General features: G+C 42.7%; 1 protein-coding gene across 3 annotated transcripts in view; it reads left to right on the top strand.

Annotated features, from left to right (window-relative positions):
• The window catches only part of grm1a (glutamate receptor, metabotropic 1a), a 66,355-nt gene that overhangs the window by 1,188 nt on the left and 45,832 nt on the right, over window positions 1-19,335 (top strand). For 2 of the 3 annotated variants that reach the window (XM_041865424.2, XM_041865427.2), the window contains exons 2-3: window positions 109-976; window positions 11,159-11,411. In XM_041865424.2, coding sequence (XP_041721358.2) covers window positions 250-976; window positions 11,159-11,411 — 980 coding nt within the window. In that variant the 5' untranslated portion in view covers window positions 109-249. Of the gene's footprint in view, window positions 1-87; window positions 977-11,158; window positions 11,412-19,335 lie in introns of all 3 variants that reach the window. The other variant, XM_041865426.2, reaches the window with a different exon arrangement.

The following is a 19,335-nucleotide window of genomic DNA, read 5'->3' on the forward strand; positions in this document are numbered from 1 at the left end:
AACCCATGTAATGTAGAGACTATATGATAACTTAAAGGTTGCATATCTGTTACTGCCTTCACAATCTTGCTTAATATTTTATGACAGTGTGTTTTGATCTCTCTCCAGGTGTGTTTGGATATGCTCAGGGCGCTGTGTTCCCAAATCATGGTCACTGGGTTAAACGTGGGTATACTGAGAGACAGCCAACATTCCTGCGCTACTGCCAGGAGCGGATAGTATGCCCGCACAGCTGGCACCACTCACACGATGTGGAATATGGCAGACGTAAAGATGGCTTTCCTCATGCTCCTGTGTCTCCCGACGCTATTCTTCGATGTACTAGTGCTGTCCCACAAAAGCAACATCTTTGAGCGGTCGGCTGTTCCGAGAGCCGCGCCCCGCTCTGTGGCCCGGATGGATGGAGACGTGATAATCGGGGCCCTCTTCTCCGTCCACCACCAGCCGTCCGCCGAGAAAGTGGCCGACCGAAAGTGCGGGGATGTCCGGGAGCAGTATGGCATCCAGCGGGTGGAGGCCATGTTCCACACCTTGGACCGGATCAACGGCGATCGTTTCCTGCTCCCCAACATCAGCCTGGGCTGTGAGATCCGGGATTCCTGCTGGCACTCTTCCGTGGCTCTGGAGCAGAGCATCGAGTTCATCCGGGATTCCCTCATCTCCATTCGGGACGACAAGGATGGCTCCAAGTGGTGCATCGATGGGACGCCATCTAACCAGCCCCCGCCCTCCAAGAAGCCCATCGCCGGGGTGATCGGGCCGGGCTCAAGCTCCGTTGCTATCCAGGTGCAGAACCTGCTGCAGCTCTTCAACATCCCCCAGATCGCCTATTCTGCGACCAGTATCGACCTGAGTGACAAGACACTCTTTAAGTACTTCCTGCGGGTCGTGCCCTCTGACACGCTCCAGGCCCGGGCCATGCTGGACATAGTCAAGCGCTACAACTGGACCTATGTGTCTGCGGTGCACACGGAGGGTGAGTCACTCAACTCACTCAACACATGGGTTCAACTTCAAGGATAGGATTAGACCAAGTAGGCATAGTAGGACTAGCACGGATTTGGAGAGGTTTTGCACATGCTGTCAAGTTGATTTTGTCTTGTCTCTGTTCGGGTTTGAGGTTGAGAAATCTGGGATTATGATAAATAGGTCTAGCTATTGATATGTTTGTGGATTATGAGGGCGGTTTGTAAACAGTTAAGTACTTGCACCTAACTTTGTGTCCTCCCTGTGTGTGCTCCTGTGTGCATTGCATTGGAGGGAAACCGTAAAATGGAATTCACTCTCTCCAGACAAAACTATACATCCTATGCAGTATAACTATCCATACACACACCCCAGGCAAAGTATGGGGTTGTGACCTATATTGGATGTACGTCACAACTATCTGTTCTTCTGCCTTTTATCACATCCACACTCCAGCAACGCATCCAATCTCTCAAGCCACAATTCAGTCTTATTGTTGTCAATGTTCTCTGACTGGAAATGCATTTTGGTGTTTATTTGTATCTATTCATATTAGAGGAAATTAGATTGGACGCTAGATAGGAAAGAAAATTAGTCAGCACTGCTCTCTCTCTCTCTCTCCCTCTCTCTCTCTCTCTCTCTGTCTCCCAGGATGTTTAATTTGATGCTAATTCTATTCTATTAGAAAATAACAGGCGGGCTCCATCATCTTCATTATTTGCATTTCTAAGCATGTCTTACTAAATCAATCAGCCTATCAATATTTAACAGGGGCACTAATGGACTGTTTCCCCTCTGCCTTTGCTGTTCTTGTGCTGTGTAGCATACTATCAGGCTGGGGTTACAGGTGGTGGAACCATATAATTCAATTGTAATTTAATGTATCTCTATGCGAGGAATCATAGAAATAGAATCCGTCTGGTCCACTCATTTACATAACACTTGAAAAAAATGTCTGCTCTAGTAATTCTAATTCTATGGGTGTAATTAATACCTCCAAACGTCTCCCCCTGTTTTGGATATCGATATAAATAAACTCCCAAGTGTGTTATTTCTATTCAGATGTAGAGGAATTACTGTGTTGAGTGTGTTTCCATCCTATTTAACCCATGGTTGTGAGGGATGTCTAAGCACAGCTTGCAAAGGGGTTCTGGCAATGCCCCTCAATGCTGGAAATATCAGCACATTGCTACAGCAGCCCACATTAGCTTCTCAGCAGCACCTGTCTGAATGCGCTATCAGCAGAGTTTGTCAGTGCGCTGTCCATGGTGCTGAAATGGTTAATATACCAGTAGCGCTCCACAACGCAGACACACACTGCTTAAGCTTGAATCGCATAAAACTCTTCCATCAGTTTAACCACTACTGTAATTGGGAGAGGATATAATTAGATATGGAGATAGCTAAACTGTAGTTACAAGTAAATCTCTGCCATTAGCCATTAGCCGAGGCTCCTCAGCCTAAACCTTAGTGAAATGTAACCAGTGGTATGAGCAGGTAATGATTGACAGGCAGAGTGCATCTCTGCTCTGTAGTGGCCACTGATGAATTCTGGGAGTTGTTAGAGGGATATGTGATAGACAGGCCCTAAAGGGAGGATGGAACTTTGGAACACCTTGTAAAGGCGGAGCCTAGAAACCAGTAGGGGAGTCACAAAAGTTCAGCGGTCACGGTCAGGTTGAGGGGCATGCAGGCAGGGCCAGGAGAGAGTGGAGGTGAAGTGCCATGAGGCACAGCTAGGGGGTGCCAGGGATCTGATCTTCACCATACCTGCTAGGTAGAATATTGAGTGTATAGGGTAAGGTAAAGCGTATTTTGTGCACTTTGAGGAATGGTTACTGATGTGAAAATTGTGGTGGCTGTGAGATAAAACATATGGTGAATGTGTTAATTGATTTGAAAAATGTGACTAAAGTGTCTCTTGTTAGACTGAAATATTTTAATTGAAATCCTATGAATCGAAGGGGTTTAGAATGTATCAACCATAAAATGAATTCACCTGTTCAGATAACTGTCTCTCCCGATAGCTTTAAACAGTGGTCACAACGACAGACAGCACCTCCCCATGCAGCCATCTCTCTCCACCACCTAAGACAAGTAAACATGCAGCATGTTGCCCATAGCAACAGCTAAGGATCTGCGATTGCATAAATTACCTGGATTACCTTCATTAACATCAATTGTTTCAGTGAACGGGCGTCAATATACCTCCGCCTGCTTTCATCCATCCCTCCCTCCAAACTTAATCGAAAGAGAAAAATAATTGGATGTCATGATTCCCATTTTCCATCAGGAAAACAAAACGAGGGAATTCAAAATATCATCAGAGGCTGTATTGGAACACTAACAATTGTGGCCCAATCTAATAGCATCCCAGGGTAATGCATTAGTGTGCTGCCAATTCAGACCTTTTTTCTCATGTCAAACACAACCAGACTGTCAGAAGAGCACAAGGTGCTCTGGAAGATGCCTCAATTTGTCAGAATGAGACAGGTGTGTTTAAGGGCCATGATTGTGTAAACAAAGGTACTGCATTAACATTGCAGACAACATCTTTGATTGAAGCCAGCACTTTGAATATAACCAATAAAACAGAGTCCTCTGTGCATGACTAGGACTGTTTCCAAAATGGCACCCTATCCTCTATAGTGCACTACTTTTGGCTCTGGTCACTACATAGGGAATAGGATGCAATTTCAGATGCACCCTATGTACAGTGGGGCAAAAAAGTATTTAGTCAGCCACCAATTGTGCAAGTTCTCCCACTTAAAAAGATGAGAGAGGCCTGTAATTTTCATCATAGGTACACGTCAACTATGACAGACAAATTGAGAAAAAAAAATCCAGAAAATCCCATTGTAGGATTTTTAATGAATTTATTTGCAAATTATGGTGGAAAATAAGTATTTGGTCACCTACAAACAAGCAAGATTTCTGGCTCTCACAGACCTGTAACTCCTTCTTTAAGAGGCTCCTCTGTCCTCCACTCGTTACCTGTATTAATGGCACCTGTTTGAACTTGTTATCAGTATAAAAGACACCTGTCCACAACCTCAAACAGTCACACTCCAAACTTCACAATGGCCAAGACCAAAGAGCTGTCAAAGGACACCAAAAACAAAATTGTAGACCTGCACCAGGCTGGGAAGACTGAATCTGCAACAGGTAAGCAGCTTGGTTTGAAGAAATCAACTGTGGGAGCAATTATTAGGAAATGGAAGACATACAAGACCACTGATAATCTCCCTCGATCTGGGGCTCCATGCAAGATCTCACCCCGTGGGGTCAAAAAGATCACAAGAACGGTGAGTAAAAATCCCAGAACCACACGGGGGGACCTAGTGAATGACCTGCTGAGAACTGGGACCAAAGTAACAAAGCCAACCATCAGTAACACACTACACCGCCAGGGACTCAAATCCTGCAGTGCGAGACGTGTCCCCCTGCTTAAGCCAGTACATGTCCAGGCCCGTCTGAAGTGCATTTGGATGATCCAGAAGAGGATTGGGAGAATGTCATATGGTCAGATGAAACCAAAATATAACTTTTTTGGTAAAAACTCAACTTGTCATGTTTGGAGGACAAAGAATGCTGAGTTGCATCCAAAGAACACCATACCTACTGTGAAGCATGGGGTTGGAAACATCATGCGTTGGGGCTGTTTTTTCTGCAAAGGGACCAGGACGACTGATCCGTGTAAAGGAAAGAATGAATGGGGCCATGTATCGTGAGATTTTGAGTGAAACCCTCCTTCCATCAGCAAGGGCATTGAAGATGAAACGTGGCTGGGTCTTTCAGCATGACAATGATCCCAAACACACCGCCCGGGCAACGAAGGAGTGGCTTCGTAAGAAGCATTTCAAGGTCCTGGAGTGGCCTAGCCAGTCTCCAGATCTCAACCCCATAGAAAATATTTGGAGGGAGTTGAAAGTCTGTGTTGCCCAGCGACAGCCCCAAAACATCACTGCTCTAGAGGAGATCTGCATGGAGGAATGGGCCAAAATACCAGCAACAGTGTGTGAAAACCTTGTGAAGACTTACAGAAAACGTTTGACCTGTGTCATTGCCAACAAAGGGTATATAACAAAGTATTGAGAAACTTTTGTTATTGACCAAATACTTATTTTCCACCATCATATGCCAATAAATTCATAAAAAATCCTACAATGTGATTTTCTGGATTTTTTTTCTATTTTTGTCTGTCATAGTTGACGTTTACCTATGATGAAAATTACAGGCCTCTCTCATCTTTTTAAGTGGGAGAACTTGCACAATTGGTGGCTGACTAAATACTTTTTTTCCCCACTGTATGTAAAATAAGACAGCTTTGCAGTGCTTGATTAGGATGTCATCATATGACTAGAATGGCGCCGGAGGAGATGGCTAACTAATTGTGCTATTGTGTGTGTTTTTTTGCGTAATTTGTAACTTATTTTGTACATAATGTTTCTGCCACCGTCTCTTATGACCGAAAAGAGCTTCTGGATATCAGGACAGCGATTACTCACCTCGTACTGGACTAAGATTTTTTCTTTAACGAGTCAGACGCAAAGGATTTTCTTCAGACACCCGACAAGGCCCCGTCATTCGCATGAGAAAGAGAAGGATATATCGGGGACGTAGGTCGGGGTGCCTTGTAAGGATCCGACGGCGAGTGGGTAATCTGCCTCTACCATCAGTCCTATTAGCCAACGTACAATCATTGGATACCAAAATAGATGACCTATGATCACAGATATCCTACCAATGGGATATTAAAAACTGTAATATCTTCTCTTTCACCGAGTCATGGCTGAACGATGAAATGGATAACATACAGCTGGCGGGATATACGCTGCATCGGCAAGATAGAACAGCTGCCTCCGGTAAGACAAGGGGTGGTGGTCTGTATATATTTGTAAACAACAGACGGTGCACGAAATCTAATATTAAGGAAGTCTCAAGGTTTTGCTCGCTTGAGGTAGAGTATCTCATAATAAGCTGTAGACCACACTATTTACCAAGAGAGTTTTCATCTATATTTTTCGTAGCTGTCTATTTACCACCACAAACCGATGCTGGCACTAAGACCACACTCAATGAGCTGTATAAGGCCATAAGCAAACCGGAAAACGCACCTCATGGGTGCGTGCTCAGTCCCCTCCTGTACTCCCTGTTCACCCATGACTGCATGGCCAGGCACGACTCCAACACCACCTCCTGTACTCCCTGTTCACCCATGACTGCATGGTCAGGCACGACTCCAACACCATCATTAAGTTTGCTGACAACACAACAGTGGTAGGCCTGATCACCAACAACGATGAGACAGCCTATAGGGAGGAGGTCAGAGACCTGGCCGTGTGGTGCCAGGATAACAACCTCTCCCTCAACGTGACCAAGACAAAGGAGATGATTGTGGACTACAGGAAAAAAAAGAGGACTGAGCACGCCCCCATTCTCATCAACGGGGCTGTAGTGGAACAGGTTGACAGCTTCAAGTTCCTTGGTGTCCACATCACCAATGAACTATCATGGTCCAAACACACCAAGACAGCCGTGAAGAGGGCAAGACAAAGCCTATTCCCCCTCAGGAGACTGAAAAGATTTGGCATGGGTCCTCAGATCCTCAAACAATTCAACAGCTGCACCATCGAGAGCATCCTGACTGGTTGCATCACCGCCTGGTGTGGCAACTGCTCGGCCTCCGACCACAAGGCACTACAGAGGGTAGTGCGTACGGCCCAGTACATCACTGGGGCCAAGCTTCCTGCCATCCAGGACCTCTATACCAGGCGGTGTCAGAGGAAGGCCCTCAAAATTGTCAAAGACTCCAGCCACCCTAGTCATAGACTGTTCTCTCTGCTACCGCACAGCAAGCGGTACCGGAGTGCCAAGTCTAGGTCCAAAAGACTTCTCAACAGCTGCTACCCCCAAGCCATAAGACTCCTGAACAGCTAATCATGGCTACCCAGACTATTTGCACTGCCCCCCCACCCCCACCCCCCACCCCATATTTTTACGCTGCTGCTACTCTGTTAATTATTTATGCATAGTCACTTTAACTCTACCCACATGTACATATTACTTAAACTACCTCAACTAGCCGGTGCCCCCGCACATTGACTATGCACCGGTACCCCCCTGTGTATATAGCCTCCCTACTGTTATTTTATTTTACTTCTGCTATTTTTTTCTCAACACTTTTTTGTTGTTGTTTTATTTTACTTTTTTATTAACAAATAAATGCACTGTTGGTTAAGGGCTGTAATTAAGCATTTCACTGTAATGTCTGCACCTGTTGTATTCGGCGCATGTGGCCAATAACGTTTGATTTTATTTTATTTTATTTGATTAGCCACTAGACTCCCTATTTACAGTGGCTTGCGAAAGTATTCACCCCCCTTGGCATTTTTCCTATTTTGTTGCCTTTTGGGGGGTTTGTATCATTTGATTTACACAACATGCCTACCACTTTGAAGATGCAAAATATTTTTGGGGGTAAAACAAACAAGAAATAAGACGGAAAAACAGAAAAATTGAGCATGCATAACTATTCACCCCCCCCCCTTGGGGTATGTCTCTATAAGCTTGGCACATCTAGCCACTGGGATTCCCAGTCTCAAATCTCTGGAAGACAAACAGGTTTCCCTCAATAATTTCCCTGTATTTAGCGCCATCCAACATTCCTTCAATTCTGACCAGTTTCTCAGTCCCTGCCGATGAAAAACATCCCCACAACATGATGCTGCCACCACCATGCTTCACTGTGGGGATAGTGTTCTCGGGGTGATGAGAGGTGTTGGGTTTGCGCCAGACATAGCTTTTTCCTTGATGACCAAAAAGCTCAATTTTTGTCTCATCTGACCAGAGTACCTTCTTCCATATGTTTGGGGAGTCTCCCACATGCCTTTTGGCGAACACCAAACATGTTTGCTTATTTTTTTCTTTAAACAATGGCTTTTTTCTGGCCACTCTTCCGTAAAGCCCAGCTCTGTGGAGTGTACGGCTTAAAGTGGTCCTATGGACAGATACTTCAATCTCCGCTGTGGAGCTTTGCAACTCCTTCAGGGTTATCTTTGGTCTCTTTGTTGCCTCTCTGGTTAATGCCCTCCTTGCCTGGTCCGTGAATTTTGGTGGGCGGCCCTTTCTTGGCAGGTTTGTTGTGGTGCCATATTCTTTCCATTTTCTAATAATGCTCCGTGGGATGTTCAAAGTGTTGGATATTTTTTTATAACCCAACCCTGATCTGTACTTCTCCACAACTTTGTCCCTGACCTGTTTGGAGAGCTCCTTGGTCTTCATGGGGCCGCTTGCTTTGTGGTGCCCCTTGCTTAGTGGTGTTACAGACTCTGGGGCCTTTCAGAACAGGTGTATATATACTGAGATCATGTGACAGATCATGTGAAACTTAGATTGCACATACAGTGGGGAGAACAATTATTTGATACACTGCCGATTTTGCAGGTTTTCCTACATACAAAGCATGTAGAGGTCTGTAATTTTTATCATAGGTACACTTCAACTGTGAGAGACGGAATCTAAAACAAAAATCTAGAAAATCACATTGTATGATTTTTAAGTAATTAATTTGCATTTTATTGCATGACATAAGTATTTGATCACCTACCAACCAGTAAGAATTCCGGCTCTCACAGACCTGTTAGTTTTTCTTTAAGAAGCCCTCCTGTTCTCCACTCATTACCTGTATTAACTGCACCTGTTTGAACTCGTTACCTGTATAAAAGACACCTGTCCACACACTCAATCAAACAGACTCCAACCTCTCCACAATGGCCAAGACCAGAGAGCTGTGTAAGGACATCAGGGATAAAATTGTAGACCTGCACAAGGCTGGGATGGGCTACAGGACAATAGGCAAGCAGCTTGGTGAGAAGGCAACAACTGTTGGCGCAATTATTAGAAAATGGAAGAAGTTCAAGATGACGGTCAATCACCCTCGGCCTGGGGCTCCATGCAAGATCTCACCTCGTGGGGCATCAATGATCATGAGGAAGGTGAGGGATCATCCCAGAACTACACGGCAGGACCTGGTCAATGACCTGAAGAGAGCTGGGACCACAGTCTCAAAGAAAACCATTAGTAACACACTACGCCGTCATGGATTAAAATCCTGCAGCGCACGCAAGGTCCCCCTGCTCAAGCCAGCGCTTGTCCAGGCCCGTCTGAAGATTGCCAATGACCATCTGGATGATACAGAGGAGGTATGGGAGAAGGTCATGTGGTCTGATGAGACAAAAATAGAGCTTTTTGGTCTAAACTCCACTCGCCGTGTTTGGAGGAAGAAGAAGGATGAGTACAACCCCAAGAACACCATCCCAACCGTGAAGCATGGAGGTGGAAACATCCTTCTTTGGGGATGCTTTTCTGCAAAGGGGACAGGACGACTGCACCGTATTGAGGGGAGGATGGATGGGGCCATGTATCGCAAGATCTTGGCCAACAACCTCCTTCCCTCAGTAAGAGCATTGAAGATGGGTCGTGGCTGGGTCTTCCAGCATGACAATGATCCGAAACACACAGCCAGGGCAACTAAGGAGTGGCTCCGTAAGAAGCATCTCAAGGTCCTGGAGTGGCCTAGCCAGTCTCCAGACCTGAACCCAATAGAAAATCTTTGGAGGGAGCTGAAAGTCCGTATTGCCCAGCGACAGCCCCGAAACCTGAAGGATCTGGAGAAGGTCTGTATGGAGGAGTGGGCCAAAATCCCTGCTGCAGTGTGTGCAAACCAGGTCAAGACCTACAGGAAACGTATGATCTCTGTAATTGCAAACAAAGTTTTCTGTACCAAATATTAAGTTCTGCTTTTCTGATGTATCAAATACTTATGTCATGCAATAAAATGCAAATGAATTACTTACAAATCATACAATGTGATTTTCTGGATCTTTGTATTAGATTCCGTATCTCACAGTTGAAGTGTACCTATGATAAAAATTACAGACCTCTACATGCTTTGTAAGTAGGAAAACCTAAAAATCGGCAGTGTATCAAATAATTGTTCTCCCCACTGTAGGTGGACTTTATTTAACTAATTATGTGACTTCTGAAGGTAATTGGTTGCACCATATCTTATTTAGGGGCTTTATAGCTATGGGGGTGAATACATATGCATGCACCACTTTTCCATTATTTATTTTCTAGATTTTTTTTTTGCATGTTATTTTTTTTTCATTTCACTTCACCAATTTGGACTATTTTGTGTATGTCCATTACATGAAATCCAAATAAAAATCCATTTAAATTACAGGTTGTAATGAAAGAAAATATGAAAAACGACAAGGGGGCTGAATACTTTTGCAAGGCACTGTATCTGGTTATGTCAGAGGATAGATAAGGACTGCCGCACAGTCAGTCATTCACAGCCTGACGTGTCACAGTCATCAGACTACGACAGTGGTTTTGGCCTAAACTCACCAAATACGAGCGTGTGAGGCGTGTGTGTGATTTATTTTAGAATGCATTGTTTTGAATTATAATGACCCAACCGAAGCCGGACGGGCAGGTTGTCCTCATTGACGCCTCGCGTTTTATTGCTGGCACTGTAGTCACACAAAATAAATAGAAAATTGTCATTCACTTTTTTTTTAGCATATTTTAATTGGAAGAGCTAGCTAAGGGTTGAAGCTTTACCATACATGCTAAATAAGACCAAATCATCCACTTATGGATACACAACATCGCTATCAGCAAAGATGATTGGAGATATGGACTATCCTGCTAACATACAGTCACTGCTCTCTCTGCCTGTCCCATGCTTTCCACCCACCTCGCTCTGCTTGCTCCGCCCGTCCGTTTCTGGTGAGTTTTTCGCTTTAGTGTGGCAGAATCCAGTCACTGTCAGCCTGGAGGGCCTTGAGGAAGTATATAGAGAAATACTGAAATCAGTGCACACTGTAATAGACAGTTAGCTACAACTCAGTGAAATAGACAGTTAGCTACAACTCAGGCTTGGTTGAAATGAAAAGTAATGGTCATAGACTACATTCTTCTCATGATGATTCTGTGCTACGATTGTTATCCATTCCTTGATGGGAACTTGTTATGTAGGTTGTGTTTTCTATAACGACAAAACTTCCATTGTGGGTCAATGATGAGGATTTATTTCCTTTACCTGCTCCAAAATGGTGACTCCTCGTCGGTCATTTTGTGTGTCCAGTGGTGATTAACCCCTCTGTTTATCACTCCACCCTAGGAAACTATGGGGAGAGTGGCATGGAGGCCTTCAAGGAGCTGGCCTCCCAGGAGGGTCTGTGCATCGCCCACTCGGACAAAATCTACAGCAACGCCGGGGAGAAGCACTTTGACCGCCTGCTTAAGAAACTCCGTGAACGTCTGCCCAAGGCCCGCGTGGTGGTGTGTTTCTGCGAGGGCATGACTGTGCGCAGCCTCCTCATGGCCATGAGACGTCTGGGTGTGGCTGGAGGAGAGTTCCTCCTCATTGGCAGGTAAGGCACATGGCTGTAAGGTACTTCTTTTTGGGTAATGTGGTTTTTGTCTTGTATTCAACGGTGGGTGCAGGGTGGTTTTGTGCTGCCTGCTTCCCGACACACGTCACCAAGGCAACTAAGTGGAATTGGAGCAGATACAACTATTGCCAGTGAGAAATGGTCACCGGTAATGAATTATTTGTATCTCTGTAGATTTTGGAGACCTTGACAATTGACAAGGGCACATTTAAGTGATAATGCCAGAGAAGCCAGTGTTTGGAGGATATACTATACAATACAATACAATACAACTTTATTGGTACGGGTGGTCGAGGGCCGGCAAACCATGCCAATATATCCTCCACACACCGGCTTTGAGGGCAATATTAGTTTTATACAACGGGTTACCAACATATTCAAATGATGATTTAAATATTTTCATTAAAAACAGTCTGTTTTATGAATTTATTGATACTATTTCATCCTTCCACAAGATATAGTCCCGACACAAATCTAGGGTTGCTACCCAAGCTGGTTGGTCGTTCGTTCTATTGGTTCGGTTGCCAGAGACGTGACCCAGTCTTTTTGTTCTAAATCTATGGACGCGACCCAGTCGTTGTTCCATTGCCATGATAGCACACCCTTTGACTTTTTCCACATTTCATTGTGTTACACCCTGAATTTAAAATGGAATACATTTAGATGTTTTTTTTTGTCATTGGCCCACACACATACCCCATAATGTCAAAGTGGAATTATGTTTTTCATTTTTATTTTTTTATTTTATTAATTAAAAATGAAAAGCTGAAATGTCTTGATTCAATAAGTATTCAACCCCTTTGTTATGGCAAGCCTAAATAAATTCAGGAGTCAAGATTTGCTTAACAAGTCACATAGATGCACATAAGATGCATGGACTCACTGTATGTGCAATAATAGTGTTTAACATTATTTTTGAATGACTACCTAATGTCTGTACCCCACACATACAATTATCTGTAAGGTAAGGTCCCTCAGTTGAGCAGTGAATTTCAAACACAGATTCAACCAAGGAGGTTTTCCAATGCCTCACAAAGAAGGGCACCTATTGGTAGATGGGTAAAAAATAAAATAAAAGCAGACATTGAATATCCCTTTGAGTATGGTGAAGTTATTAATTACACTTTGGATGGTGTATGAATACACGCACTCACTACAAAGATACAGGTGTCCTTCCTAACTCAGTTGCCGGAGAGGAAGGAAACTGTTCAGGGATTTCACCATGAGACCAATTGTGACTTTAAAACAGTTACAGAGTTGAATGGCTGTGATAGGAAAAAACTGAGGATGGATCACAATACTAACCTAATTGACAGAGGAAACACTGGTTCAGTCTGATTTACACTGGGAGATGAATTCACCTTTCAGCAGGACAATAACCTAAAACACAAGGCCAAATATACACTGGAGTTGCTTACCAAGTGAATTATCAATTGAATGTTCCTGAGTGGCCGAGTTACAATTTTTACTTAAATGTACTTGCAAATATATGGCAAGACCTGAAAATGGTTGTCTAGCAATGATCAAAAACCAATTTGACAGAGCTTGAAGAATTGTGAAAATAATTATAGGCAAATGTTGCACAATCCACGTGTAGAAAGCTCTAAGAGACGTACCCAGAAAGACTCATAGCTGTAATCGGTGCCAAAGATGCTTCTACAAAGTATTGACTCAGGGGTGTGAATACTTAAATGTAAATGAGATATTTCTGTATTTCAATTTCAATAAATTTGCAAACATTTCTAAAAACATGTTTTTACTTTGTCATTATGTGGTATTGTGTGTAAATGGGTGAGAAAAAAATCTATTTAATCAATTTTAAATTCAGGCTGTAACAAAACAAAATGTGGAATAAGTCAAGGGGTATGAATACTTTCTGAAGGCACTGTATCCCTTGCTTGCTAGCTAGACAACTTCAGCTAACACAGTCATGTCAAACAGTGCAGCCAGAATAATAGCAAAGTAGCTGCAATTGCGTTTGTTTAAGCTGTTTTCTAGTGATTTTTTTTGGGATACATCCATAACAATGAGCTAATGATGAACGATTTCGCCTGGCATAGAACATTTGCTCTCTCGCCAGGCCATTGTTCAGAAGAGATAGCCAACTACACAGCTAACATAATCATTTCAAAATGAAGCTGGAATGACAGCAAACTAGCTGCATTTCGTGTTTTTCTATTGACATTTCTTTGTATATATCCTTAGAAATTATGCTTTTTACAGTGTTGATCTAGTATATAAATTGCCTGGCTGGGCTGATGAGACAGTGGATTGCGCAGTCAGATGGAACAAAGTAAATAGGCATTTCAACGTAATAGATTTAGCCGGTGGTAACTTGTGGAATAATATTGTATAATTTAGGATAATCACCTATATCCACTACATAAAACAATCCATAGAATAAGGAACTACCAGTATCACATACCATGTAAATATGCCAAAAGAAAGCCTTGATTTGTTTGATTATTGTTCATTGTTTATCTTTCTTTATCTTTACAAATGCATCAACAAAGCTTCCAGTTGCTCTTTGAAGTCGAGTCAGTCCCTCCCCCTCTCAATTCAATTCAATTCAAGGGGAGTTATTGGCATGGGAAACTTATGTTTACATTGCCAAAGCTAGTGAAATAGATAATAAACAAAAGTGAAATAAACAATAACAAATTAACAGTAAACATTACACTCACAAAAGTTCCAAAAGAATAAAGACATTTCAAATGTCATATTATGTCTACATACAGTGTTTAAACAATGTGCAAATAGTTAAAGTAAAAAAGGGAAAATAAATAAACATAAATATGGGTTGTATTTACAATGGTGTTTGTTCTTCACTGGTGCCCAATAGACATGGGAGTTGATCAAAATTTGATTTGTTTTCGAATTCTTTGTGGGTCTGTGTAATCTGAGGGAAATATGTGTCTCTAATATGGTCATACCTTTGGCAGGAGGTTAGGAAGTGCAGCTCAGTTTCCACCTCATTTTGTGGGCAGTGTGCAAATAGCCTGTCTTCTCTTGAGAGACAGATTTGCCTACGACGATCTTTCTCAATAGCAAGGCTATGCTCACTGAGTCTGTACATAGTCAAAGCCTCTCTCTCTCTCCTCCCCCACCCCCCTGTCTATCCTCTGATGGGCTCTTCCTTATGGCAGAGGGCACAGCCATGGTTGTCTGAGAGGCACTCCAGTGTCAACGCTGGTTGACACTGAGTGACTCCAGCTGTAATCTCTTTCATTAGAAGAGGAATAGGGGAGAAGGGCAGAGCAGCATTCACAGTGTGACAACCATCATTCGATGGGTCTGACAATCCTCTGTTGTCATCAAAATATATGCCTAAAACTTGACCTCCACTGCCACGCCACCTTTTTTTATTGCAAGATCCTGTCTATTTCTTAAAGATGTTTGGGGGTGAAGGTTGTTGTATGGCATTTGTCCTTCTGACTGTCAGGCTTATGTCTGAGGAGGAGGACATTGATGAGACAGGCAGAATGATAGGGAGGGAGTAGACTCAGAGCCAGGGTAAGCACCATTCTCAGTGGATTTGCCGAACTCTTCTCAAATGCTTCTCAAACACTGCTCCATCATCATGGTCATCTTCTTGGAGAGCCCTTCTGTTCTTCCTCTTATCTAGATGGAGGCTGTTATGTCTAAACAGCAGGGATGGAGGGAAAGCACTTGCTGTTCCATGGTTGCCGTGGTGCCTAGTGTGTTTTTTATCTGCATTGTTTTTATCTGCCCTCTTGGTTTCACATAAGAATAAGGAGACTGTTGAAAAGGCCTTAAGCAGCGAACTGACTAAAGTCAGTAAGTGATTATCCGACAATAAACTGTCTCTGCATTTAGACAAGACAGAATTCATCCTGTTTGGTTCCTAACACAAAGTGAGAAACTCTTCCAACTTCTCGGTCAAGCGTAATGGTGTAGCGGTGAAGGAGAAATGCTCTGTTACATACTGTACTTGGGACATGAACTGGACCAACACATGACAGGTGTACTCATGGCTCTGAAGGTCATTGGGAAGGTTCACTCCAGGATAAAGTTCCTCGCAAGGGTAGCCACGTTCATGGATACGGAGACTATGAGGACCCTGGCAACATCTCTGATACAGTGCCACTGTGACTATGCTTGTATCTCAAGGTTCAGTGGTATAACAAAAAATCTAAAGGACAAACTTCAAATGGCCCAAAACAAACTGCTGAAAATTATACTCAAGCTCAGCCCTAGGACGCAAATTGGTCCTAATCATTTCAGGGAAATGAACTGGCTTTCAGTAGATCTCTGTGTGGTGCAGATCAAACTGTTGATGATTTTTAAAGGTCCCGAACAGTGAAAATAATGTTTTTCATCCAATTGGATGATATTAGGATGAAACCCGTTCAAAGTAGGGTGATCCAATTATGAAAAAGGACTGTAGCTGGTACATTGATAAAGTTTGATCATAAAGTTACTGGTCCCCTCCCCCGTGTCAAATACATGGATTCAGGAGGCAGGCATTACCAAGGATTTACTTCCGGCTTTATGCAACGTCACATAAAGCCGGAAATGTAATACACCAATGGTAGCATCTTACCATCTTAACTGTAAGTCGCTCTGGATAAGAGCGTCTGCTAAAAAACCAATTATTATTATTATTATATTATTATTATTATTATTAACTAATTTAAATATGTGTCGGCTTAAAGCCATCATCACACGTGCGCCTACATCTTGCTTTGGCTTTGTTTACAAACCTGGAAGCTAGCTACTAGCTAGCTACTAGTAGCTAGCTCAAGCAGAACGTACGACAGTGTGCTTTTGCATGCCAGCAAAAGCACACTGTGTTGTGACTGGATGCCATAGTGTAAAATTAACCTTACACTATTTTCCGAAGGATGAAGACATCTGACATCTTTTCATTTCGGGTGGACAGGCTGCACCAATAATTATGATCATGTCACGCATGTGCAGTGCACATTTCGAGTGAAGTTGCTCTATCAATTCGGGAGAACATTTGATGGGTCTTGTCAAGAAGCTAATCCTGAAGACTGATGATGTACCATCATTGACAGTGGATCTTGCAAGCGCTGACCATAATGTAAGTATCAAAGTTTGATGAGTCTGACATGGTAGCCAACATTTTGGGGCGATTGGGGGGCTAACGTTCGATAATGCAACTGTGGCTGCTTTGACTTGTGAATGGTATATTTTCTGTAACACACCTGATAGTCACTATATGCTTTTTGTTCCTCCATCCCTAAGCCCCCTACATTGACTCTTAGAACTGCCAGCACACAGCTGGCACGAAGGAATGTTATCCACAAAAAGAGTTGCAGTGTGTATAGTATTTGTAATTTACCCCTGAAAATCATATTTTGCCATTCCATTGTGTGGGTTGTTATCTTACAGGTTGATGTAAGTAATTTGGGATAATCATGTCTTTCCACTATCATCAAGCTGTAATGATAGACATTTTAGAAAATTCAACATCTACTCTGTCTGCACAGCTTCCCAGGCAACCAACGCAGCAGGAATGCTGTGATACAAAATAATTTTTCCCAAGGCAAAGAAGGGGGAATATGCTGTGAACCCAACATACTGTAAGTCATAGTTATTCATTTAAAATCTGTATCAACTGAGCATTTCAGGCACACAAAAATTCTAAATACAAACATTGAAAAGTTTCACAAAAAGTGCATGACCAAATATTGCATATTTCAAATTGAGTACTTACAAAACACCAGAAAACACATTGTAGAATGAGTAGATCACTACATCATTGAATTGATAGCATCATAACTCAGAACAGTAAATAAAATGAAATTCTATTTGCTATCATTTAACTAACATTTCCCTTTTCAAAAACATTACAGGCTCCTGGATCTCCTCTTCAACAAGGTCACTTTTGATCCAGCGACGTATGTGGGGAAGCTGTTTGAGCTGTCCATCCCAGGACCCCTGTCTGACCAGTGTGAGAGCCCTGACAAGGAGGAGCCCATAGCTGGATTTGTCTCCCGCTTCAATCTTGGGGGTGACTGAAGCCAAGTAGGTGACTGAAGGCTGCTTGATTGAAGCAGGGTACATGGGTCCCCCTCTTCTCCCGCTCCCCTCCCCATCAAGCTCTGTAGTTGGTTGCATTTCTTAAAGCCTAAGTAATTCACTTTTTCGTGATATCACATTCTGTTACTTTGTATTGTTTTTTTTAAGCATGTGGATGGGAGATGAGTTTTACAGCTTGTACGAATCAATGGGTCCTGCACACTGTAGGGTGGTCGGGTACCTATACTAGGCTTATGCCTCTAATATTTGTTTTCATGCCAAATGATGTCTCCATTATTTCTCACTTTTATTTCTCATGAGTGTTCATGTTGATCAATATTTCGGCTATGCTGGCCTATTGTAAAATATCAAATAAATGTCTGATCATAACATACAATTCTGAACATATTGACTTTGTCATTTATAATGCTAATGCAAAGGCACCAATACATTTTCCAGTACACTTATTGTATGCTGTTTTCATGTACTGTACATTCCCTTATGTCTAAGCTTCTAAGGTGACTCAGGCACATTTTTGTGAAGAAATGTATCAGTGAACTGTATTCTGTAATTAGTGACAAAACAATAGAAATCCAGTTGTGTATTGATGCTGTTTGTCTGATAGCCAACAGTCCATGATCAGCTCTGTTGGCCATGAGAGCATTTTGCAGAGAAAATGGGTAAAGGCATACAATTTAGGCTCGGAATGACATGTGGCCCATTGTTTACCTTGTCATCAATGACATGTGGCCCATTGTTTACCTTGTTACCAGGCAATGACCACAAGGGTGTTTCAAAGAGCTGTCAGTCAAGGCGAGCTCATGAATATAAGCTCCCCGCCCACTCAGCCTGTTCTGTCAGGCTTCCTGATAGTTAGAGGAAAAGGTAACATTTCTTCAATTCTGAGCATTTTAATAGCATAACAATTGTATGGGGTGATTTTTTGATAATTCAAAGGCAATTTTTACATGGGAAATAGGATGATTGTGCGGGACCTTTAAAGTTATGCATGACCTTGCCCCCAGTTACCTGTCTGGTTATTTTCATTTAATTAGAGACTCTCATAGCTATCACACCAGAGCCAGTGTTGCCCTGTGGAGGCTCCTCAGAGGAGGAAGGGAAGGACCATCCTCCTCAGTGAATTAAAAAAAATTACAAAATAAACATTAAAAAAGTTATCCTTTTTAAATAAAACTATATTAAATATAATCACGTCACCAAATAATTTATTAAAACACACACTTTTGCAAAGAAGGTCTACAGTAGCCTCAACAGCACTCTGTAGGGTAGCACCATGGTGTAGCCGGAGGACAATTAGCTTCTGTCCTCCTCTGGGTACATTGACTTCAATACAAAACCTAGGAGGCTTATGGTTCCCACCCACTTACATAAACTTACACAGTAATTATGACAACTTCCGGAGGACGTACTCCAACCTATCAGAGCTCTTGCAGCATGAACTGAAATGTTGTCCACCCAATCAAAGGATCAGAGAATTAATCTAGTACTGAAAGCATAAGCTACAGCTACAGTGGGGAGAACAAGTATTTGATACACTGCCGATCTTGCAGGTTTTCCTACTTACAAAGCATGTAGAGGTCTGTAATTTTGATTTTGTATGATTTTTAAGTAATTAATTTGCATTTTATTGCATGACATAAGTATTTGATACATCAGAAAAGCAGAACTTAATATTTGGTACAGAAACCTTTGTTTGGAATTACAGAGATCATACGTTTCCTGTAGGTCTTGACCAGGTTTGCACACACTACAGCAGGGATTTTGGCCCACTCCTCCATACAGACCTTCTCCAGATCCTTCAGATTTGGGGGCTGTCGCTGGGCAATACGGACTTTCAGCTCCCTCCAAAGATTTTCTATTGGGTTCAGGTCTG

This window comes from Coregonus clupeaformis, chromosome 36, assembly GCF_020615455.1.
Source record: "Coregonus clupeaformis isolate EN_2021a chromosome 36, ASM2061545v1, whole genome shotgun sequence".
Classification (NCBI taxonomy): domain Eukaryota; kingdom Metazoa; phylum Chordata; class Actinopteri; order Salmoniformes; family Salmonidae; genus Coregonus; species Coregonus clupeaformis.